At 42.8% G+C, this 25,078-nt stretch overlaps 1 protein-coding gene across 1 annotated transcript in view; it reads left to right on the top strand.

Annotated features, from left to right (window-relative positions):
• Window positions 1–24,701, top strand: part of LOC113564708 (dynein heavy chain 8, axonemal) — a gene marked incomplete at its 3' end in the record, with an annotated part of 47,743 nt that extends 23,042 nt beyond the window's left edge. The window contains exon 3 of the mRNA XM_026983574.1: window positions 24,395–24,701. Coding sequence (XP_026839375.1) covers window positions 24,395–24,701 — 307 coding nt within the window. The remainder of the gene's footprint in view (window positions 1–24,394) is intronic.
• Between the last annotated feature and the right edge of the window lie 377 nt (window positions 24,702–25,078).

Below are 25,078 nucleotides of genomic sequence, written 5' to 3'. Positions count from 1 at the left end.
TCCCGGTTGCCGTTCATTGAACGACGGTTGGCTGGGAGGACTTTAAAGATGTTAATTGACACCGGCGCGGCAAAAAATTACATTAAGCCCGTAAAGGAGCTAAAAAATGTAAGGCCGGTCGCCAGTCCGTTCTCGGTGAGCTCTATACATGGCTCCACCGAAATCAAACAAAAGTGCTTTTTGAAGGTCTTCAAGCACAACTCTCCATTCTTCCTATTGAATTCCATTAACTCGTTCGACGCTATTATAGGCTTAGACCTGTTAACACAGGCCGGAGTCAAGTTGAACCTAGCTGAGGAGTCTTTAGAGTACCAGGGCATTTGTGAAAAACTTCATTTTTTCAGCTGCCCTAGTGTGAACTTCACGGATGTGAATGACATTGTGGTGCCTGCCTCCATTAAAAAGGAGTTCAAGGACACAATTCTGAGAAGGAAAAAGGCCTTCTCTACTTCACACGAAGCTCTCCCTTTCAACATCGCTGTCACTGCCACAATTCGGACAGTAGACAACGAACCGGTGTACTCGAGAGCCTACCCAAACCTCATGGGTGTTTCTGACTTCGTGAATAACGAAGTCAAACAATTGCTAAAGGATGGCATTATCAGGCCATCAAGGTCCCCATATAACAGCCCGACGTGGGTTGTTGACAAAAAGGGCACTGACGCGTTCGGTAACCCGAACAAGAGGTTGGTAATAGACTTCAGGAAGCTCAATGAGCGCACTATCCCGGACCGTTACCCTATGCCCAGCATTCCCATGATTCTAGCGAATCTGGGAAAGGCAAAATTCTTCACTACCCTTGATCTTAAATCAGGGTATCACCAAATTTACCTCGCGGAACATGACCGTGAGAAGACGTCGTTCTCGGTAAACGGCGGTAAATACGAGTTTTGCCGTTTACCGTTCGGCTTGAGGAATGCAAGCAGCATTTTTCAAAGAGCCTTAGACGATGTGCTAAGAGAGCAAATTGGGAAAATATGTTACGTCTATGTAGATGACGTAATAATTTTCTCAGAAAATGAGGCCGACCATGTCCGCCACATCGATACGGTGTTAAAATGCCTAATCGATGCCAACATGAGAGTAAGCCAGGAGAAAACTAGATTCTTTAAAGAGAGTGTATAATACCTCGGCTTTATTGTCAGTAAGGACGGAACTAAATTCGATCCAGAGAAGGTGAAGGCCATTCAGGAGTACCCTGAACCAGATAGCGTTTACAAGGTTAGGTCCTTCCTTGGTTTAGCCAGCTACTACAGAGTCTTCATCAAAGACTTTGCTGCCATAGCCCGCCCGATCACTGATATCCTAAAAGGGGAAAATGGTTCGGTGAGCAAACACATGTCTAAAAAAATTCCTGTTGAGTTTAATGAAACTCAACGCAACGCATTCCAAAGGCTGCGAAACATACTAGCATCCGAGGATGTCATACTCAAATACCCCGACTTTAAAAAGCCTTTTGACCTTACTACAGATGCTTCGGCAAGTGGTATCGGTGCAGTCCTATCCCAGGAGGGCAGGCCAATCACCATGATATCGCGTACCCTTAAACAGCCCGAGCAGAACTACGCCACAAACGAAAGGGAGTTGCTGGCGATTGTATGGGCTCTAGGTAAGTTGCAGAACTTCCTGTATGGCTCTAGGGAAATTAATATTTTTACCGACCATCAACCCCTCACGTTCGCTGTTGCCGACAGGAACACGAATGCCAAAATAAAGAGGTGGAAATCGTACATAGACCAGCATAATGCCAAGGTTTTCTACAAACCTGGCAAAGAAAATTTCGTGGCAGACGCCCTCTCTAGGCAGAATCTGAATGCCTTACAAAACGAACCCCAATCGGACGCTGCGACCATTCACAGTGAGCTCTCCCTGACCTACACGGTCGAGACAACGGACAAACCGTTAAATTGCTTCAGGAACCAGATCATTCTGGAGGCAGCACGTTTTCCGCTAAAACGGAACCTGGTGCTCTTTCGAAGCAAATCTCGTCACTTGATCAGCTTTACTGATAAAAGTTGGCTATTAAAAATACTTAAGGAGGTGGTAAACCCTGACGTCGTGAACGCTATTCACTGCGACCTGCCCACTCTGGCAAGCTTCCAACACGACCTCATTTCCCACTTTCCAGCCGCCCAATTTCGTCACTGTAAGAATGTCGTGTTAGACATAACCGACAAAAACGAACAGATCGAAATCGTCACTGCTGAGCACAACCGTGCTCACAGAGCCGCACAGGAAAACATTAAACAAGTCCTTCGGGATTATTACTTTCCCAAAATGGGCAGTTTAGCTAAAGAAGTAGTAGCTAATTGTAGGGTCTGCACCCAAGCAAAGTACGACAGGCACCCGAAAAAGCAAGAGCTCGGGGAAACGCCCATACCCAGCTATACAGGTGAGATGGTGCATATTGACATATTCTCAACCGACAGGAAGCTATTCCTGACGTGCATTGACAAATTTTCTAAATATGCAATAGTGCAACCATTGGTGTCTAGAACAATAGTGGACATCACAGCACCCCTGTTGCAGATTATTAACCTGTTCCCCAATATCAAAACGGTCTATTGTGACAATGAGCCCGCATTTAACTCAGAAACTGTCACCTCAATGCTCAAGAACAGCTTCGGCATTGACATAGTAAATGCGCCCCCGCTCCACAGCTCGTCCAATGGCCAAGTTGAACGGTTCCACAGCACATTGGCAGAAATCGCCAGGTGCCTGAAGTTGGACAAAAAAACGAATGACACAGTAGAACTAATCTTGAGGGCAACGATAGAATATAACAAAACCGTGCACTCAGTTACTCGTGAGAGACCAATTGAGGTGGTTCACCCAGGGGCCCTCGAGCGCTGCCTAGAAATCAAGGCAAGATTAGTAAAGGCTCAGCAAGACAGCATCGGAAGAAGCAACCCTTCCCGGCAAAACCGCGTGTTTGAGGTGGGAGAACACGTGTTTGTAAAAAACAACAAGAGGTTAGGAAATAAGCTAACTCCACTATGCACCGAGCAAAAAGTGCAGGCAGACCTGGGAACGTCTGTTCTTATTAAGGGGAGGGTGGTCCACAAGGACAACCTCAAGTAGGCATTCCCTCTACAGTTAGGTAGTAAGTTATGTTAAGGAAAAACCCGAGCACTGTAGTATCACCTTGTCTTTAATTTCTAGGTTCACCCTCATGATGTTCATGTCCTTGGTAGTAGCGAATGCTCGGATCACCGACTTTTCGCATGCCAACTACATTCCTGTGTTAGATGGGGATGTGCTGGTGTTTGAACAGCGTGACCTCTTGAAACATTCGAGTAACCTTTCCGAGTACGTTAGTATGATAGATGAAACACAGAAACTGTCCGAGTCCTTTCCCCATTCACATATGCGTAAGTTGCTAGAGGTCGATACTGACCATCTTAGAACCTTGTTGTCCGTTCTCAAAGTCCACCATAGGATAGCTAGGAGTCTTGATTTCTTAGGTACAGCCTTAAAAGTGGTGGCGGGTACTCCCGATGCCACGGACCTCTTAAAAATTAAGATCACAGAGGCCCAACTAGTAGAATCTAATTCCAGGCAGGTAGCTATAAACTCCGAAACCCAGAAACAGATAAATAAGTTAACTGACACCATCAATAAGGTGATCAATGCCCGTAAAGGCGACTTGGTTGACACTCCACACTTATATGAAGCACTACTGGCAAGAAATAGGATGCTGTCTACAGAAATTCAAAATTTAATTCTCACTATTACTTTGGCCAAATCAAACATTATAAATCCCACAATTCTTGATCATGCCGACTTGAAGTCTCTTGTAGAACAGGATACCCCAATTGTCAGCTTAATAGAAGCATCTAAGATCAGGGTCCTCCAGTCCGAGAATAGCATTCATATTTTAATTGCCTATCCTAGAGTCAAGTTCAGTTGCAAGAAAGTCGCCGTCTACCCTGTATCTCACCAACACACCATCTTGCGCCTCGACGAAGACACACTGGCCGAATGCGAACATGACACCTTTGCTGTCACCGGATGCACAGATACCACACACTTCACGTTCTGCGAGCGGTCTCGGCGCGAAACTTGCGTGCGCTCACTCCATGCTGGAAACGCCGCTCAATGCCACACTCAACCCAGCCACTTGCGAGAAGTAAACCCCGTAGATGACGGCGTTGTGATTATCAACGAGGCCGTAGCTCACGTTAGCACTGATGGCAGCCCCGAAACACTGATAGAGGGAACCTACCTGGTAACCTTCGAGCGGACGGCAACCATCAACGGCTCCGAATTCGTAAATCTACGGAAAACACTAAGCAAGCAGCCAGGCATTGTGCGTTCACCACTACTTAGCATCGTCGGCCACGACCCTGTGCTCAGCATCCCCCTGTTACACAGGATGAGTAACGAAAACCTACATTCCATCCAAAACCTTATGAATGATGTGGAATCTGAAGGCTCACCCAGACTCTGGTTCGTGGCTGGTGTGGTCCTAAACTTCGGCTTGATTGGCTCTCTCGTCCTTTATCTGGCATTAAGGAGAAGACGAGCCTCCAGGGAGATACAGCGCACCATCGACACTTTCAACATGACCGAGGACGGTCATAAACTTGAGGGGGGAGTAGTTAACAACTAACAATGTATTGCTTCGTAGCAACTAAGTAGCTTTGTATAAACAATGCTGACGCGCCAGAATTGGGTTCAGCGCTCCACGCGAAGAACGCCTGGCAGCGGAAAGCTGACACTTCCTATCGTGAGTGTTGCTTCACGCTGCAAGAAATGCTGAGTCGGCTTGCCGACTTGTGGTGGCGCGATGCATTGCTCGAGGGTAAACTTAGTTTCAATATTGTCTTCTACTCAGTTCAAATCTTGTGACCAAATAAACCACAGCTTGCTCCGGCTCATTGCCGTTAAACACAATTGTTCTTATTTACAATCAAATCGCTATCGCCACAAGGCTAGTGATAATAACTAAGGGGGCGAAGTCAAGCCCTCCAACATAATCTCCATAAACCTCAGCTAAAGAAGGAAGATCTCTGGACCTACTGGAAATAACATTACACTGGACCTAACAGGAACTTATATAATTTATATACACAAAGCTGAAGTGTCCCGCCAAAATGTAGCTCGATTCCTCGCAGATTTTACACACAACATGGAACAGTTTTGCAGCAGCAATACGAGAGGAATTCGGATCACAGCCGGACGAGGCAGAAATTCATTTCAACATGGCAAATGCAACCAGATGATCGAAGGAAACCGTAGAGTAGTATTGTTTCCGTATGTCAGCACTTGGCGTGCGATTAAAGCTGAGTGAAACGGCAGTCATCCGATACGTTAGAGCACAGAGAGTTGCAAAACAGTATTGCAATTGCAACATCCATTAATTTTTCGTCGATGAAGGAGTTTCGGGACGCTAATACAAATAAGAAGAGTTCTTTACCCAAATTCAGTACATTTGAGATATGGCTGGAAACTGAGATGAAGCAATCAAAGCCAAGAGAAGCGTGAGAATGCTTCAATTGCGGAGATGTCGGGCATTTTGCTAATTCATGCCCAAAGGAGAGGGCAAAGACGCTTTGCTCCAAATGCAATAAGTTTCATTCCACTGATGTAATTTGCCAAGCCGCACAGGTGATGCGTTTGGGCGCTTTTATTGATACTGGAAGCCAAGCCAGTATAATTCGCAAATCAATTGCGGAGGAGATCGACGCAGATCGACAGTGCTTCATGAAAATTGTGGGCATATGCGGAGGGTCACGTATCCTTACCGAAGATATGGTAGTGGATATCGAAATCGCTGGAAAAATGCTGACAGCCAAAGTTTACATCGCCGACGACCATCTGATGCAGGAGGATTTCTTGTTGGGACAAGGATTTTTGTGGAAATTCGAGCCAAGCGAGATAGAAGTCAAGAGAGCAGTTCATCAGTCGGTAACACGTTCAACCGTTTTTAAAAACCTTTTTGTTAATTTTCAGAAAGAAGAACGGAATAAAGTATGCAGTTGCTCGAGAAGTTTGCAGACGTTTTCTCCCAGGTTTGGAAGGCATAGGCAAAGCAGAAGTCGTCCAGGAACAAATTGATATTGAGGGTGGCCAAGAAGTTTCTCAATCACCATACCGAGTCTCCGAGCCGAATAAGGAAGTTGTTGTCAACATGGTCGACGAACTATTAGAGCGAGAGCTAGAGAGAGATTTACAAGTATTGCAAGACTGCGGATTGACGTTGAATCTAGACAAGTGTCAGCCGGTGGTGTTCATCAAGAAGCCGAATGGTAGTGATCGACTTTGTATCGATTACCGTCGCCTGAACAAGCTGAACAGAAAGGAAAATCCTTACCGAATATTGAGGTGAGGTTGCAGGAAGCGAAGTGTTTCGCATATTTTTCACTACTAGACCTGAATAGCGGATATTATCAGATTGAAATGGAACCAGAGAGCAAACGTCTTTCTTTTGGGCTAAAGAAGGCACCTGCTGCATTGAACAGACTCATGGCAGAGTTACAGAAGAGTGTGAAGAAAGGCGACATGATGCATTACATGGACGATATCCTTAGCCAAACTTTTTATGAGATGTACGAAAAACTAGAGAGAGTTTAACAAGTATTGCGAGATTGCGGATTGACGTTGAGTCTAGACAAGTGTGAGCTTAATAAGCAGTCAATCACATTTCTAGGTCATAAAATACACCCTGATGGAGTCAGCCCCGGAGAAGTCAAAACTAATGCCATTGGAGACTTTGAAAAGACAAACAAAATTTTTGGGTCTCACTGGATATTTCCGAAAATTCCTACCAGGATATGCAATAATATCAGAGCCGTTGCGAATCCTTTTACGCAAAGACCAACGGCAAGTGCCGTTTGATTAGCCGGAATTTTGATGCAAAAAGATGACGATCAACTAAATCCAATCGCATATTATAGCCGAGCCACATCCAAGTCAGAGAAAAATTAGCTCGTACTTACGAGCTAGAAGACTTAGCCGTCGTCGAGTCGTTCGACGGATTTAAATACTACATTTATGGAAAAATGGTAAAGGTTATTACTGACTGGAATGGTTTAATTGAAAAACGAGAGCTGATACCGCGAATTGCAAGATGGTGGATGGGAATAGAAGAGTTTGACATCGATATTGTTCACTGTCAACTGTGCCACGTTGACGCGTTAAGTAGAGCGCTAGTTGAAGAATCACATGAGATGGACACAGCATCCCTGAAGATCTCAAACAATCATAGATGGAGCTGACTGGTTGTTTGCCATATAACTACAAGACGAGAAAATCCAGAAAATAGTTGCTGATATGAAAGCCGAAAAGAAATTTGAAAATGACGAGTATGTGATCAAGCAAGATCGCCTGTTTCGCAAATATGACAACAAGATGCTTTGGGTTGTATAAAATACCAGGTGGACGCCAGCAAGGTCAAGCAGATTGCATTTTCCACCGTTCACCTGGTGGATAACCTGGGACCCTTTCTGAAAAGTTTAAAGCGAAATGATCATATTTTTGTCCTCGTCGACGATTTCAGCAAGTTCACCATAGGTCGAGCAGTAAAAAGTACAGCCACAAAACACTTCCAACAAGAAATCACCATCTACGTTGGAATGCCAGAAGCATTCTCAACGCCGTGAGAACAGCAAGAGCCAACGGTCATGCAGAAACGACAAATCGTATTATTTTGTCAATGCTTTTGCCTTCAGAAGGCCTTTTTGGCCTTTTGCCCAACGAGAAACATTGGGACGAAATACTGCGATCACTCCAGTGGAGCATTAATACCATGGTAAATAGCACTATTAAATGCTCCCCATTCCAGCTTCTATATGGTTATGAGCCTACTCCAGAATCAAGACCAAGGCATAATGACTGATGCCGAAGAGCGCACGAAAAGTTTTGTAAGATCTAATGTGATTTTAGTGAATGTAACCCTCTTAGCCTCCATCAATCGAGAAGACATATTTTACACATGTTTTATTTCATCACATCATACTGCTTTGAGTTAAAATATTCATGATCGACAATGCCGATCTTTAACAAAATGCTATGATTAGCAATGAAATATTTTTGAAGCTCCTCTAACTTAAAAAAATCCTCTTCACTTAAGGTTGGTTTTGCTTCCAACTTTCTTATTTCGAAAATAATTTCGGTCTGCTTTTTAAGGAGCTCCATGCATTTTACGGAAATCATAATGAATGTATAAACCTTTTTTTATAATAATAATTTATGTCGTTTTTGAGTCTTTTTGATGATGGTGGCGATGCGTCCTTAGCTATGCGTTGTTTCACAGGCTCCTGGGGATATTTCTTCCTTCTCTCCATGTTTAGTTAGATCAGTTACTCTTGGCACTCTTTATACACTTTAATTTAAGGCGTTATAGTAGTTTATTTAATTAAAAGGGTATACTAGATTCTTTGGAAATATGTAACAGGCAGAAGGAAGATGTTCCGACCATATATATAGTATATATATTCTTGATCAGAATCAATAGCCGATTCGAAATGATCATGTCCGATTGTTCGCCCGACTGTCTGTCAGTCCGTATGAACGCTTCGATCTCAGGAACTATAAAAGCTAGAAAAATGAGAATAGGCAGACTCCAGAGACATAGACGCAGCGCTTTACTCCCAAAACTGCCACGCCCACACTTTTGACAATTTTTTTTTTAATTAATTATATTGTATAATATATTATTTTTTTTATTTTTATTATATTAAATTTTTATTTTAATTTTATTTTTGATATTAGTTTTGTAAATTTCTACCGATTTGCCAAAAATCTGTTTACCGCATGCATTCCACACTTTTAAAAAAAGTTTTTTTTCATTTTTTTATTTTTTTCCTTAATGTCTAACGATATTCCAGATAATGTTTAAATTTCTCGTTCGCACTAGACAATATCATTCCCTCTTGTTTTATTTTTGCACTTACTAATATTTGACCTCAAACACTTACCATAAGTTATAATAGTAACCAAGGAGTCCCTTATCATAAATGTGCAGGCTACAGGCAGGATTGAAAAAAATTTCAAACTGAATTTTATTTCTTTAAGTCCTAGCTTAGGTGGATAAAAAAAATTCACATATTATAATCTTATATCTAACCAGACCCACGCACTGGTCTGTTCCCCAGACATTGAAAAAGAAATAAAGTGCTTTAAGGGTTAAACACACGCAGGAGTTCGTGGAATCTTCCCAGATATATATATCAAGCGCTCAATAATTGTTTATTTTTAGTTATAGGCAGACAAATATTTGACAATACATTGCTGCAGCGGTTCAATCGAATTACATACACTTCTATACATCCATGTACATGTGTAAATCCTCAGAATATACTCGAAACGTTTCTTACTACCTTTTACATATTGTTTACACAATATGGTAAAAATGAAAATGACCTAATTATTGCCGACTTAAAATCGAAATATTTAGTTTAAAATTGAATAACATCATTAGATGGCAGAAGCTACGTTAAAAAGGTGTCAAAAATGGAAAGCAAATAACGTCATACATATGTGAAGGCAACTGGCCTTGGAGTAGCGTGAGTGACAACACTTTCGAAATTTCTCGTGTTATAAGAAAATGGCTCACACAAATTCTTACTGGCTTGAGATGCAAAAGAAAGGTAGTTGGCTATTCAAGATTCCAGAAATAATGAAGGCTGCAATGCATTAACTTACCACAACAATTAATTTATCTTTGTAAGCAAGGAATTCTTAATATTGCAAAAATATTAATAGCTCATCATAGTATTCAAACAAAAGGTTATGAGTCAATTTCAATTTCTTATGTAAGTAATAAAAGTAAGATTCCAATAATTGTTTGGGATCCAATAAATTGATCTGTCATTGACCATAATGAAGAAATACATTAATTAAGGAAGGAATTAAAAAAAATAAGAGTAAATCAATTTGAAATAAAATGGCTTAATTTTCACCATATTTCAGGCCATGTTGGAATAATTGTAGGATTACTTATCATGTTCAAGGCGCATTCAAGCTGTAATTCTTCCTGGCCCCTGCAGAATGTTCACACATGAAGATGACATTGTATACAAGATAATATGGTTTTCCCCACACCGTATATTATCTGTACACTTGAAAATACTCAATACGTAATTGAACCTCCTGTAAGCGGTTGTAGCATATTTTTAGAGAAGTGATCCCCGGGACGAGTCAGTCTGTAGATAAGTACTTTTACGAATTTCATATTAGCAACCTAGGACTTATACAAAATAAAGGCAGTTTGAAATTATAACTCAACAAAAGTAGACGTCTTTTATTTAGATACTCTAAGAAGTCTCTTAATTGATTTGTGCTTAACTTTATTCTCAAAAAATAAAGAGAACACAGAGAGAGCAATAGAGATTTTTCTAAAAACTTTTTGCCACGCCCACTCTAACGCCCACAAACCACGCAAAACAGCGTTGAGCTAATAAACTTTCTTATTAGCTATTTTTCGAATTATGATTTGTTTGTTTGCTCGAACGAGATTCTGCAGATCGCTTGGCCAGAGGTTCAAGCCCGAGAGTACAAGATAGAGAGAGCACAAGAGATAAGGAAAGATAATCTCACAGCTAAGATGCCTTCTCTAATATTGACAATAAACAAAAACATAAATTTAGTAACTGCTCTAGCGGCTGCGAAACCCGACATTACTTCCTCCGTTGGAAGCGTGGTTTACAACAGAATCCCTAAGGGCAGCAGACGCTGGTCATTTACTGCTTGCTTAATCAATACTGCTGTTGTATAATCCTTCGGTACGATGATTGGGTTTTGGCCACTGAACCCAACAAAGACTTCTTCAGCTGATACTCGTATAAAGGCCATATACTTGCCATCTTGGTCATCGAAGGGTGAAAGCGAGGCACGTGAGCTAGATGACTGTAATAATACTTTATTGTTCAGAGATTTTCCAAGAAAGACTCTTTGACGAAATTCCAATAGTGGTTTCTTTATTAATGCCGTAGGCGGCCAATCAGTTATGGGGTCCGTGCCTTTCGTAGAAGGGACTGCCGCCAATCAGTAGATCTATGCGTGGAGAACGATGAAAATCTTGGTCCGGGAGCGTAATATTTTGAGTTATTTTCCAGCTGCAAATGTCAATGTTTAAGCAGTGCTAATTTTCGATAATATTGAAGGCAAGATCTAGAGTCGAGCATAGCATGGCAAGCTCACTTCACTAATACGCTGACAGTGGCTAGGAACACAACATCTTTACTAAGATCCTTTGCAAGATGCGCAGCAGACGTTCTATGTAATGCAAATTGTTCTACAGCATGAATGTGTCTTTTAACTCATTTAGCGAGCTAGAAAACTTGTCAAACCTGCTTGCCCCGGATAACTGTTTTAGAGATTAGAAGGATCTATTGTTTGGAGCGGCGCAGGAGGACGGCCCCTGAGAGTGGAAACAAGGCGCGATCAGAAGGGTCAGTGGAGTCATGGTTGGTCAAGGTGGTCCGGACTCACGGGCGATACACCTCCCCACCATAACATCCTAAGTCCCAGGCCTAACCACGGGACCACAGTCGAGGACACCGCAGGACGACGAAGGGTCATTGGAGTCATTGGTCGGTCAAGATGGTCCGAACTCACGGACGATACAGCTCCCCACCATAACATCCTAAGCCTAAATACTGGACCCCGGTCGAGGACACCGCAGGACAACGAAGGTCGCCGGCAGCGCGCAGGAACCTAGGGCGATCAGAAGGGTCAGTGGAGTCATTGGTCGGTCAAGGTGGTCTGGACTCACGGACGATACACCTTCCCACCATAACATCCTAAGCCCCATTCGAGCCGACACGGTTACGAAGCAGAGGAAGGACAACGAGAGAGCGCAGAAGAACGGCGAGAACCAGGAATCTGTTATTAAGGAAGTCTGGGACGAACACACAAATTCTCTGAGCTAGCCGTTGCAATTCGTAGCGAGATAAACTGAAGAAAAACAGTTCGTTACATTAAAAACGAGGTCCTGCCGTTTAACACATCTGTTGTTGCCACGATTCGCACAACTGATGACGAGCCTATGTGTTCAAAACCATGGATGTTTCTGAATTTATAAAACAAGAAATAGAGTTTCAAGGTCGCCTTACAAAAACCCGACATGGGTTTTTGACAAAAAGGGTCACGATCATCTAGGGAATAAGAATAAGCGCTTGGTTAAAGACTTGGGGAAACTTAAAGAAAAAACCAATGCCGAACATCCCCATGATATTGGCGAATTTAGGTAAAGCCAGGTATGGATTTGCGTTATGAAAGTAATGCGCATGGTTTCATTGTCACGTAACTACCTGTCGTAGCACGCTCGGACCTGTCTGAAAATTTGGGGCGGAGTCTCTCCTTTCCATTGCGCTCGGTCTCAGTTCGAGGGTCGAGAGGAGGTCACCGACGATCCACGTTCCGGACGTCCAACAACAGCACGAATTGATGAAAACGTTCGCCGTGTGCGAGAAACTTTGAGTTCAGACCGTCGGTTAAGCATCCGGGCAATCGCTGACATCCTAAACTTGTCAACATTTGCGGTACATGGAATAGTGACGGAGGATTTGCAAATGCGAAAGGTCTGTGCGAAGCTTGTGCCGAAGGTGTTGACGGAGGAGCAGAAAAACGTTCGAGTTTTGCGCTGTGAAGAATTGTTGGCCTTGTGCCACCTTCCACACTGAGATCTCGAAATGCACTCCTCCTTAAAGGCCTCTCAAAGCATTTGATAAGTTTCCGATGCATTTTTGCCAAGTCGCACACAAAACTTTATGGCGTACCGCTGTTCCAGCGAACGCTCCATCGCACCGTTACACAACAGAAAAAATGACTTCGCTCTACGACACGTCCTACCACTTCTATTGCTCAGAGCGAACTGAGACCGAGCGCGTTGGAAAGGAGAGACTCCGCCCCAAATTTTCAGACAGGTCCGAGCGTGCTACGACAGGTAGTTACGTGACAATGAAACCATGCGCATTACTTTCATAACGCAACCTGTAAATTCCGGCTACCACTTGGCCAAACATGACCGCGAGAAAACCGCCTTCTCGGGGAATAGCAGAAATTATGAGTTTAGGCGACTACCGATCGGAAAGAAGACCATGTTAGGCACATAGATTGGGTTTTAAAAAGCCTATGTGAAGGTGTCCAATGAAAAGACGCATTTCTTTAAACAAAGTGTGGAATATCTTGGATTAATTGTAACCAATGGTGGTGCAAAAACCGACCCAGAAAAAGTAAAAGCGATAAAATATACCCAATACCGACGAATCTGTATGAGCTTAGGTCATTTTTAGGCCTAGCCAGTTACTACCGATGTTTCGTTAAAGACTTCGCGGCAATCACGAGGACTTTGATAGACCTGCTGAAAGGAGAAAATGGCTCTATCAGCAAACACATGTCTAGGAAGACTCCTATCGACATCGGTAGCATGTAGAGGGATGAGAGGCTGAGAAATGTCTTGGCTTCCGAAGGTGATCCTCAGATACTTTGATTTCAGATAACCATTCGACCTAACAACGATGCTTCCGCAAAAGGTATTTTCCGCGAAATAATTTTGGTATTGCTAAAATGTTGTGATATACGTAACAAATAGAAGCGAGCAATTGGAAATTATCACTGCAGAACACAATAGGGCACGCAGGGCAGCTCAGGAAAGCGTCAAGCAAATCCTCCGTGACTATTACTTCCCGAAAATTAGCAGCTTAACGGAAGAGGTGGTGCAGGCACCCAAAAAAGCAAGAGCCCGGGGAAATATACCTATATACCTCACCTATCATCTAGTTACACAGGCGAGATGTTGCACGTTGACATTTTTGACCGATAAGAAGAAATTTCTAACGTGTTTCGACAAATTCTCGAAATTCGCAGTGGTATTACCAGTGCAATCCAGGACGATAGTGGATATCTTAGGCCCTCGAACGATGTAACCCGGCTTGACGAAACCGTGTTTTTGAGGTAGGAGCAGAAAGAAGAAATAAGGAATAAGTTAACCCCACTATGCACTGAACAAGAAGTGCAAGCAGACCTAGGAACGTCTGTTCTTATAAAGGGGAGGGTGGAACTGCTGTCCTAGTTGCCCGAGCATTTTCCGCAGTCCCATATGCGCAAATTAATAGATGATGATATGTCAACATGGGGCATCTGAAAACTTTATTGTCCGTTATCAAAGTACACCATAGAATTGCGAGAAGTTTTGTATTTTTGGTAACAGCACTTAAAGTGGTCGCGGGCACTTCCGACGCCTCAGAGTTTTAGAACTTAGGATGACAGAAGCTGAGCTGGTAGAATCGAATTCAAGGCTAATCACAATTAACTCAGAAACAAATAAATAAATGTTGACAACAGAGATTAAAAATGTTATCCTCACTGTAACTTTGGCGAAAGCCAGCATAATGAATCCTAAAATACTGGACCATGCCGATTTGAAACCAATTATTAAACAAGATATTCCACTAGTTAGTTTACTATTACTATTATTATTATTATTATTATTATTATTATTATTATTATTATTATTATTATTATTATTATTATTATTATTATTATTATATTATTATTATTATTATTATTATTATTATTATTATTATTATTATTATTATTATTATTATTATTATTATTATTATTATTATTATTATTATTATTATTATTCTTATTTATTATTATTATCATTATTATTATTATTATTATTATTCTTATTATTATTATTCTTATTATTATTCTTCTTATTATTATTATTATTATTATTATTATTATTATTATTATTATTATTATTATTATTATTATTATTATTATTATTATTATTATTATTATTATTATTATTATTATTATTATTATTATTATTATTATAATTATTACACCCGATACTCGTAGAGTAAAAGCCATGTAAGAATAATAAGATGCGAAACGGCCCTACATTGGTTTTGTCACTATGCAGCCACTTTTTCGGTGTCGGCAATAATTGCTCTCTTCACTTTTGAATTCACTTGTTCATGTGTGCGTAGTTGTGCTAGAAGACGATTTTCGTTCCGAAATCAATTTTGATCTAAGAAACGAATTTGATTATTGTTTTGGTCAATTTCGTTGTAATATGACCTAATAAAATATTATTTAAAAATTGAGGCTGTGATTATTATTTTTTAATAAGTTCTTTTAATATTCGTTAGTGAAAATCGCCGCTCGAATTAGCTACCGTTTACAACTGAACTTCACATATAAACTTTTATTGGAAATAAATACGGATACAATATTAAAAAAGGAAAAACAGTAGCAAACGATGAGCTCTATGTATTTGTCAGCTTTAAGCAAACGGATTTAGAGGAACTAAAAGAAGAAAAAATAAATTTTCGAGCCTTTTTACACACCCAAAATTGCGAGGTATTTAAAAATATCAAATTAGAATGTAATAAAAACATTCAACAAATAATATTTGCATTTGCAAAATACTGAAAATTGACATTATACATAAGTATGCAAATTTTTACTTGTATATTAGTATATCATTATTGTAATAGGTTGGAAAATATCTCCCTTCCGCTTTTTTGCTCTTTATTCAATGCCTTATAAAAAGTGTTACAGTGATCGGATTTAGTTCAAATATGCGCCGTTTTGTTCGATAATCTGTTTCCATCTAGATGGCAACTTCATAATACCTCCCTCGTAGAAGCCCCCCTCCTTATTTGCGAAGAACTCGGACAGCCACTTTTCACAAGCCTCTTTTGAGTTCAACTTTACACCACCAAGGGCATTCGCCATGGACAGGAACAGGTGGTAATCACTTGGCGCTATGTCCGGGCTATATGGTGGATGCGATAAAACCTCCCATCCGAGCTCCCTTAGCTTCTGACGAGTCATCAACGAAGTGTGTGGTCTGGCGTTGTCCTGGTGGAACACTACACCCTTCCTGTTGGCCAATTCTGGACGCTTCTGGTCGATCGCCTGCTTCAAGCGGTCCAGTTGTTCGCAGTAGATGGTAGAATTAAGCGTCTGGCCATATGGGAGCAGCTCATAGTGGATGATTTCCTTCCAATCCCACCAAACACACAGCAAAACCTTCCTGGCCGTCAATCCCGGCCTGGCCACTGTTTGGGACGATTCACCGGCCTTCGACCACGACCGTTTTCGCTTGATATTCTCGTATGTGTTCCATTTTTCGTCGCCAGTCACCATCCGCTTCAAGAATGGGTCGAGTTCGTTCCGTTTCAGCAGCATATCGCAGGCGTTGATTCGGTCCAGAAGGTTTTTTTGCGTCAAATCATGCGGCACCCAAACATCAAGCTTTTTTTTGTATCCAGCCTTCTGCAGATGGTTTAAAATGGTTTGGTGACGAACTCTCATCTGCTGGGCGATGTCACGAGATGCCACATGCCGGTCTAACTCGATGTATTCCATGATTTGATCGGTATTTGTCGTCACAGGTCTTCCGCCGGCTGGCTTATCCATGGTGTCGTTTTCACCGGCTCTGAATCGTCGAAACCATTCCTCCGCGGTTCGAAGTGATAGAGTACCATCCCCCAAAACACCATTAATCTCACGGAACGTTTCTCTGGCGGATTTGCCTTTAACGAAGGAAAACTTTAAAATAGCGCGAATTTCGGCGTTAGTGAACTCCATGTTTACACGTCTATAACTGTTAAACGCAATATCCAATCTAATCATGCATAGCGTAGGTTATGTCAAGACCTTTCAAATTATGTATAGTATTGCCAGATACGAGCTCTGTAGCGCTTTGTACATAGCCGCGAAATTCAAAAGACAAAAAGGCGGACGGGAGATATTTGCCAAACTAATATATTATATTATATATATTATTTTAACTATACTAAATAGTTAAAAAACTTTATATGCTAACTGTCTACTTCAAAATTGAATTCTTGGTGGCAATCCAGTACAAAAAATATAGATTGAAAGTCCACAAACTTCTGTGAAGGGCATATTTTGTTAAAATTTACAATGTGCAAGTTAACAACTGTTAATGTATTTCTTGCAACTAAGTAGCTTCGCGTAAACAATGCTGACACGCCAGAATTGGGTTCAGCGCTCCGCGCAAGAACGTCAGGCAGCGGAAAGCTGACACTTCTGATTCGGAGTGTTGCTTCACGCTGCAAGGAATGCTGAGTCGGCTTGCCGACTTGTCGTGGTGGCGCGATGCATTGCTGTGAGGGTAAACTTCGTCTCGATAATTGTCAACTCTTCAGTCTTAGTTTTGAGTTATAATAAACCACTACTTGCTCCGGCATACAGCCGTAAACCCAATTGAAATTATTATCAATTACATTGCTACGCCACAAGGCTAGTAAATCCCATCAAGGGGGCGAAGTCAAGCCCTCCAACATAATCTTCATAAGAAGACCCAAACAGACGTGATCGTCTAATCACCGCCGTCCGAGGACAGAAGACTCTGGATCGTCGCGGGACAACATTCATTTTATATCTGGCGCCCAACTGCATCTTGAACTCAACACTCTGATTTAACAGGGTAGTTATGTTAGAAATCATTTAAGTTTTGCAATTGACTTCTTCGACACGACTCAAGAAATCTTATTAAAGAAAGAATTAAAAGTTGCGGATTGAGCTTTCGAAGGTGCCAGTGCAGTGTTCTTAAAATTATCAAATTTAATTAAATTGTGCTCTGCTGTTCAGCGGCCACGTGCCGGCAAGCTTAACACAACATCCGTTGGAATGCTTAACAAACATCTCTGAGGAGCTTACCATTTGGTTCCAGCAGCAGATAAGTTCCGGCTTATGTATCAGATAGAAGCTTTTAGTTTCTATTCTGCCCCAAGATCAATTGATATTATTGCATACTTTTAGGCGTGCGATGAAATCCGGACAATTTGACAAGCCGCAGTCAACGACTACTAGTGCTACCAATAAGAACAAGGCAATTCTAGGAGAGGAACTTAGAAATGCCGTCAACGCGCCCTCAGATAATGATACTCTACGTGTATCCGATTTTGCCGCCACAGCAGCTTCATTGGCATCTGCTTTTTCGAGCGTCAATGGGTCCACATCAGGAACCGCCTCGCGCTACCAAAGCCCTGCTTCAGGTGAAGCCTCACAGCGCTTTCAAACAATAAAGCGCAAGTCATGCGCCTCCCCAAAGACTGATGGGAAAAAAGCTAACCTCGGCAAGAACGGTGATAACGTTCCCCTACCTCAATCGAACTATAGTGGCAGCTCAAACCGTTTCGAATTGCTAGCGCTTCACCCAGATGACATGGAAGTTGAGAACGCCAACGACGTGCTATGTGAGAGGCCTAGTACAAGTCATCAAGCTGCCATTGCTGCGGCGAAGCGGGCCGCAAACTCTCCTGGCACCTCAGGTTCTCCCAACAAGACGCAGCCCAAACCACCGCCCATAGTGATGGAAGGTATTAAAAACGTCTCTCTGCTCATGCAAGAACTCAGGAAAATAATTGACATAAATAAAGTTGAAGCTAGGGCTTCACTTGGCGGTATGATGAGACTCTATGCAAATGACGCTACCACTTTTCGCAGTATTGTCAGATGGCTTGAGCACGAAAAATATGAATTCCATTGCTACCAACTAAAGGAAGATAGGCCGTTTAAAGTCTGCATAAAAGGCTTACACCACAGCACGCTTCATAGCCAGATTAAGGAGGATCTGGAAAAATTCGGACACAAGGTGCTTGACGTCCATCTGCCCCAGAGGCGCAGTGAGCCAGGCACCCCTGTAGCCAAGCCGGTAAATATGTTCTTCGTGAATATTGCCGCCGCGGCCAATAATAAGGAGATCCTGCTAGTCAAGGCACTTTGCCATATGCGGGTTATCGTTGAGCCCCTCCGAAAGCGCAATGCTGTTGTGCAATGGCATCGATGCCAACAGTTTGGCCATACGGCTAAATACTGTCGTAAACCGCATATTTGCGTCAAATGTGCTGGCGAGCACGCTGCCAGCAACTGTACTAGGCCGCGCAGTGAACCGTGCACGTGCTACAATTGCGGACAACAGCACCCTGCAAGCTATTCAGGGTGCTCCAAATACCAGGCGTTCCTGCAACGATCTCGGCCCAAGCGTGGAGTTGGAGCTCGGCCTACTGTGAATACCCAAACCGAGACAAACGATCAAACTAGGAGCAGACCAAGAGTAGCCACTCGTCAAGGTGTCTCCTATGCAGATGCAGCTAGGGGAGGCGTACATGTCACTCAACATGAACAGCAGAACAACCCAAACATAAACCAACGAACCAACAGCCGCAACCGCTCGTCATCGAGATCTCGAGTTGCAGCTCAACGAGACAACAACCGCAACCGTTCAGCATCGAGATCCCGAAATACGGCATATCACTCATCTCTTGAAAATAACATTGAAAACATGATGCGAACCCTCAATGGAAATATCGATTCACTCCGCTCGTTACAGGAAAAACAGACGGAGATGATGATGATGATGCTCAAACAGCAGCAACAGCAGATACAGCAGCAGGGGCAAATTCTTAATTTGCTTGTTGCCCTCCAAGCGCAACGATCAACAATATGATGCCGCTGCGCATTCTAATGTGGAACGCCGATGGCGTTTCCACGAAGCTGCCAGAGCTTGAGTGCTTTGCGCGAGAAAATAAGATCGATGTCATACTAATTAGTGAGACTCACTGCCGAGGAAACTTTGTGCCAAAAATATATGGTTTTGATGCATATCCAGCTAATGATCCAAGTGTTGGCAATGCTAGAGGAGGAGCTGCGATCTTTATAAAATCTAGCTTGGTGCATTTTCCTCTGAGCCCTGTTACCAGCGAAAAAGTACAAATAGCGTCTGCAGAAATAAACACAGCCCTTGGTGTGATCAACTTTGGTGCGATTTACTGTCCTCCTCGTTTCACATGGACAACAAATGAATTTGCTGACATACTACCGCTAAATCATCGAAAATTTATAATTGCAGGAGACTGGAATGCATCTCACTGGCTCTGGGGCTCAGGAAGATGCAATCAAAGAGGTCGCGCTCTCGCGGATCTTATTCTTAGTACGGAAGTCAACACGCTGGCTACAGGCAGTCCTACTCGGTATCCGTACGGTAGGAGAGGAACTCCAAGCTGCATTGATTTTGCAGTAACGAAAGGCATTCTCGATATTCATGCTTCCATAACATCGGCTCCTGATCTCAGCTCTGATCACCTGCCTCTCATCATAACGCTGGATGTCACAGCATTGACATATCCTGCAGCAGATCGATTGATAACCAGGCACACCAAGAACTAAGAACTAAGTCCGATCCAGAGAAGGTAAAGGCCATTCTGGAATACCCTGAACCCAAAAGCGTCTACAGTGTTAGATCTTTCCTTGGTCTAGCCAGCTACTACAGAGTCTTCATCAAAGACTTTGCAGCCATAGCTCGTCCGATAACGGACATCCTGAAAGGGGAAAAAGGTTCTGTGAGTAGGCATATGTCTAAGAAGATTGGTGTTGAGTTTAATGAAACTCAACGCAGCGCATTTCAAAGACTTCGTAACATTCTGGCATCAGAGGATGTCATACTCAAGTACCCCGACTTCCAAAAGCCCTTTGACCTCATCACAGAAGCGTCAGCAAATGGCATTGGTGCAGTCATATCACAAGAGGGTAGGCCAATCACCATGATTTCCCGTACCCTGAAACAGGCTGAGCAAAATTATGCCACAAATGAGAGGGAATTGCTAGCCATTGTATGGGCCCCAGGTAAACTACAGAATTTTCTGTACGGCTCCAGGGAAATCAATATTTTCACCGACCACCAGCCTCTCACGTTCGCTGTTACCGACAGGAACACGAACGCTAAGATTAAGAAGTGGAAATCCTATATAGACCAACACAACGCCAAGGAAAATTTCGTGGCAGATGCCCTTTCCAGGCAAAATCTTAATGCCTTACAAAATGAGCCCCAGTCAGACGCTGCAACTATACACAGCGAGCTCTCCCTGACCTACACGGTCGAGACCACAGACAAACCTTTAAATTGCTTCAGAAACCAGATCATTCTGGAGGCAGCACGTTTCCCGCTCAAGCGGAACCTAGTGCTGTTCCGAAGCAAATCTCGCCACCTGATCAGTTTTACTGACAAGAGTTGCCTGCTAAAAACCCTCAAAGAAGTTGTTAATCCCGACGTCGTGAACGCTATTCATTGCGACTTGCCTACACTAGCAAGCTTCCAACACGACCTCATTACGCACTTTCCAGCCACTCAATTCCGTCACTGCAAGAATGTCGTGTTAGATATAACCGACAAAAACGAACAACTTGAAATCGTCACTGCTGAGCACAACCGTGCGCACAGAGCCGCGCAGGAAAATATTAAACAAGTCCTTCGAGACTACTATTTTCCAAAAATGGGCAGCCTGACGAAGGAAGTGGTAGCTAATTGCAGGGTATGCACCCAAGCAAAGTACGACAGACACCCGAAGAAGCAAGAGCTCGGGGAAACGCCCATACCCAGTTATACTGGCGAAATGGTGCACATCGACATATTTTCAACCGACAGGAAGCTGTTCCTGACGTGGGTCGACAAATTCTCTAAGTTTGCAATAGTGAAACCTGTTACATCAAGAACAATAGTGGACATCACAGGCCCCTATTGCAGATCATTAACCTTTTCCCAAACATCAAAACTATCTATTGCGACAACGAACCCGCATTCAGCTCAGAGACAATCACATCTTTGCTCAAGAACAACTACGGCATCGACATCGTGAATGCGCCTCCGCTTCACAGCGTGTCTAATGGCCAAGTTGAACGGTTCCATTGCACCTTGGCAGAAATAGCCAGATGCCTGAAGTTAGACAAAAAAACTAACGACACAATAGAGCTAATCTTGAGGGCCACGGTGGAATATAACAAAACCGTGCACTCAGTTACTCGTGAGAGACCAATTGAGGTTGTTCACTCAGGGGCCCACGAGCGCTGCCTAGAAATCAAGGCAAGATTAGTAAAGGCACAACAAGACAGCATCGGAAGATGCAATCTATCCCGACAAAACCGTGTGTTTGAGGTAGGAGAACGCGTGTTTGTAAAGAACAACAAGAGGTTAGGAAATAAACTGACCCCACTATGCACGGAACAAAAAGTGCAAGCAGACCTGGGAACGTCTGTTCTTATTAAGGGGAGGGTGGTCCACAAGGACAACCTTAAGTAGGCATTCCCCTTGCAGTTAGTTAGTAGTTTACTTTAAGAAAGCACAAGCGCTGGAGTCTCACCCTATATCTAAATTCCAGGTTTGCCCTCATGATGTTCATTACCCTGGCAACAGCGAATGCCCGGATCACCGACTTTTCGCATGCCAACTACATCCCTGTCGTAGATGGTGATGTGCTGGTTTTTGAACAGCGTGGCACTCGAGCAACCTGTCCGAATTCGCCTTTATGATAGACGAAACAGAAAAATTGTCCGAGTCTTTTCCCCAATCGCATATGCGTAAGTTACTAGAGGTCGATACTGACCATCTTAGAACTTTGTTGTCCGTCCTCAAAGTCCATCATAGGATTGCTAGGAGTTTAGATTTCCTAGGAACAGCCTTAAAGGTAGTGGCGGGTACTCCCGATGCCACGGACCTTTTAAAGATTAAGATCACAGAGGCTCAACTAGTAGAGTCTAATTCCAGGCAGATAACTATAAATTCCGAAACCCAGAAACAAATAAACAAGTTAACTGACACCATCAATAAGGTGATCAATGCCCGTAAGAATGACTTGGTTGACACTCCACACTTATACGAAGCTCTACTGGCAAGAAATAGGATGCTTTTTACAGAAATTCAAAATTTAATTCTCACTATCACTTTGGCCAAATAAAACATCGTAAATCCCACAATTCTTGACCATGTCGACTTGAAGTCTCTTGTAGAACAGGACACCCCAATTGTCAGCTTAATAGAAGCATCCAAGATCAGGGTCCTCCAGTCCGAAAATAGCATTCACATTTGAATTGCCTATCCCACAGTCAAGTTCAGTTGCAAGAAGGTCGCCGTCTACCCTGTATCTCACCAACACATCATCTTACGCCTCGACGAGGACACGCTGGCCGAATGCGAGCATGACACCTTTGCGGTCACCGGATGCACAGATACCACGCACTACACGTTCTGCGAGCGGTCGTTGTGATTATCAACGAAGCATCAGCTCGCGTCAGCACCGATGGAAGCCCAGAAATACTGATAGAGGGAACCCACCTGGTGACCTTTGAGCGAACGGCAACCATCAACGGCTCAGAGTTCGTCAACCTACGGAAGGCCTTCAGCAAGCAGCCAAGCATTGTGCGCTCACCTTTACTTAACATCATCGGCCACGACCCAGTTCACAGCATCCCCCTGCTACACCGGATGAATAACGAGAACCTACGCTCCATCCAAGACTTTAAAGATGACATGGAATCTGAAGGTTCACCAAGACTCTGGTTCGTAGCTGGTGTGGCCTTAAACGTTGGCTTAATTGGCTCTTTCGCCCTTTATCTGGTACTAAGGAGAAGACGAGCTTCCAGGGAGATACAGCGAACCATCGACACATTCAACATGACCGAGGGCGGTCATACTCTTGAGGGGGGAGTAGTTAACAACTGTTAATGTATTTCTTGCAACTAAGTAGCTTCGCGTAAATAATGCTGACACGCCAGAATTGGGTTTAGCGCTCCGCGCAAGAACGTCAGGCAGCGGAAAGCTGACACTTCTGATTCGGAGTGTTGCTTCACGCTGCAAGGAATGCTGAGTCGGCTTGCCGACTTGTCGTGGTGGCGCGATGCATTGCTGTGAGGGTAAACTTAGTCTCGATAATTGTCAACTCTTCAGTCTTAGTTTTGAGTTATAATAAACCACTACTTGCTCCGGCAATTGAAATTATTAGCAATTACATTGCTACGCCACAAGGCTAGTAAATCCCATCAAGAGGGCGAAGTCAAGCCCTCCAACATAATCTTCATAAGAAGACCCAAACAGACGTGATCGTGTAATCACCGCCGTCCGAGGACAGAAGACTCTGGATCGTCGCGGGACAACATTCATTTTATATCCTGCACACATACAGAGATCGGCTGTCGTAAAAGAGAGCTGCTGGCTCTAGGGCGCTCTCTCTCTGGCTCTTGAACAAAAATTCGAATGAGCCTGGAGGGAGCTCTAGAGTCAGCACGAAAAAATCGTGTGCAAAAAAATCGTATGGCGTTACGCATCTTATTATTCTGGTCTTTTTGGTTATTTACTGTGATCTTATTTAGTTTCCTGTAGTTGAATAAGATACGAAATTTCTGTTGTCCGGAAGCATCCAACTTTTTGGGTACGACCAGTCGGGGAACTCGAATATAGCGTTCTCTCTTGTTTTAAGTAAGCAATGGCTTATGCTGGGAAGTTATAACGAACTAGCGCTACTTAGCTACTTGGTGAGAAAAAGGTTCACAAATTTTTATTTATAAATATAATTATATCCTAATTATATAGTTACCTCCCATTTTTCTCCATTTTTTTCTGTTTTAGATTATAATTTTAGTACGGAGTATTTTCAAAGACCTACTACTAGCTGTTGAAGGTACTATAATCATGAGCGAGAATCTACGAGATGCTTTGGACAATATATTTAATGCCCGTGTGCCGACTGTGTTTAAACGCGGAAGTTGGGTGTCCTCCAGCTTAGGCTTTTGGTTCACTGAACTCCTGGAACGGCACACTCAATTTTACAATTGGTGTTTTGGAGCTCGTCCTGTTGTCTTTTGGATGTCTGGATTTTTTAATCCCCAAGGATTTCTGACTGCAATGCGTCAAGAGGTTGCTCGTGCTCATCAAGGTTGGGCACTAGACCAAGTGACAATGCACAACGACGTTCTTAAAGTTGGACCTGAAGAATGTAAAAAGCCACCAAAAGAGGGTGTCTTTGTATATGGTTTATTTGTAGATGGCGCCGGTTGGGATAAGCGAACATCTCGATTGGTAGAGGCAACAAATAAGGTTCTTTTTACTTTAATGCCCGTAATTCATATTTATGCCATATTCTCAACGGCTGCAAAAAATTCAAAATTATACACCTGTCCTGTTTATAAGAAAATTAATAGAACGGATTTAAATTACATATGTGCTCTATGGCTGCAGTCAAATAAGCATCCTGACCACTGGACCTTAAGGGGCGTTGCACTTTTATGTGATGTTAAATAAGATTTTAATTAA

The sequence above is a fragment of the Drosophila erecta genome, unplaced genomic scaffold (genome assembly GCF_003286155.1).
Source record: "Drosophila erecta strain 14021-0224.00,06,07 unplaced genomic scaffold, DereRS2 tig00000380-arrow-arrow-pilon, whole genome shotgun sequence".
In the NCBI taxonomy this organism is placed as follows: domain Eukaryota; kingdom Metazoa; phylum Arthropoda; class Insecta; order Diptera; family Drosophilidae; genus Drosophila; species Drosophila erecta.
This window is presented reverse-complemented; position numbering and strand designations above follow the sequence as displayed.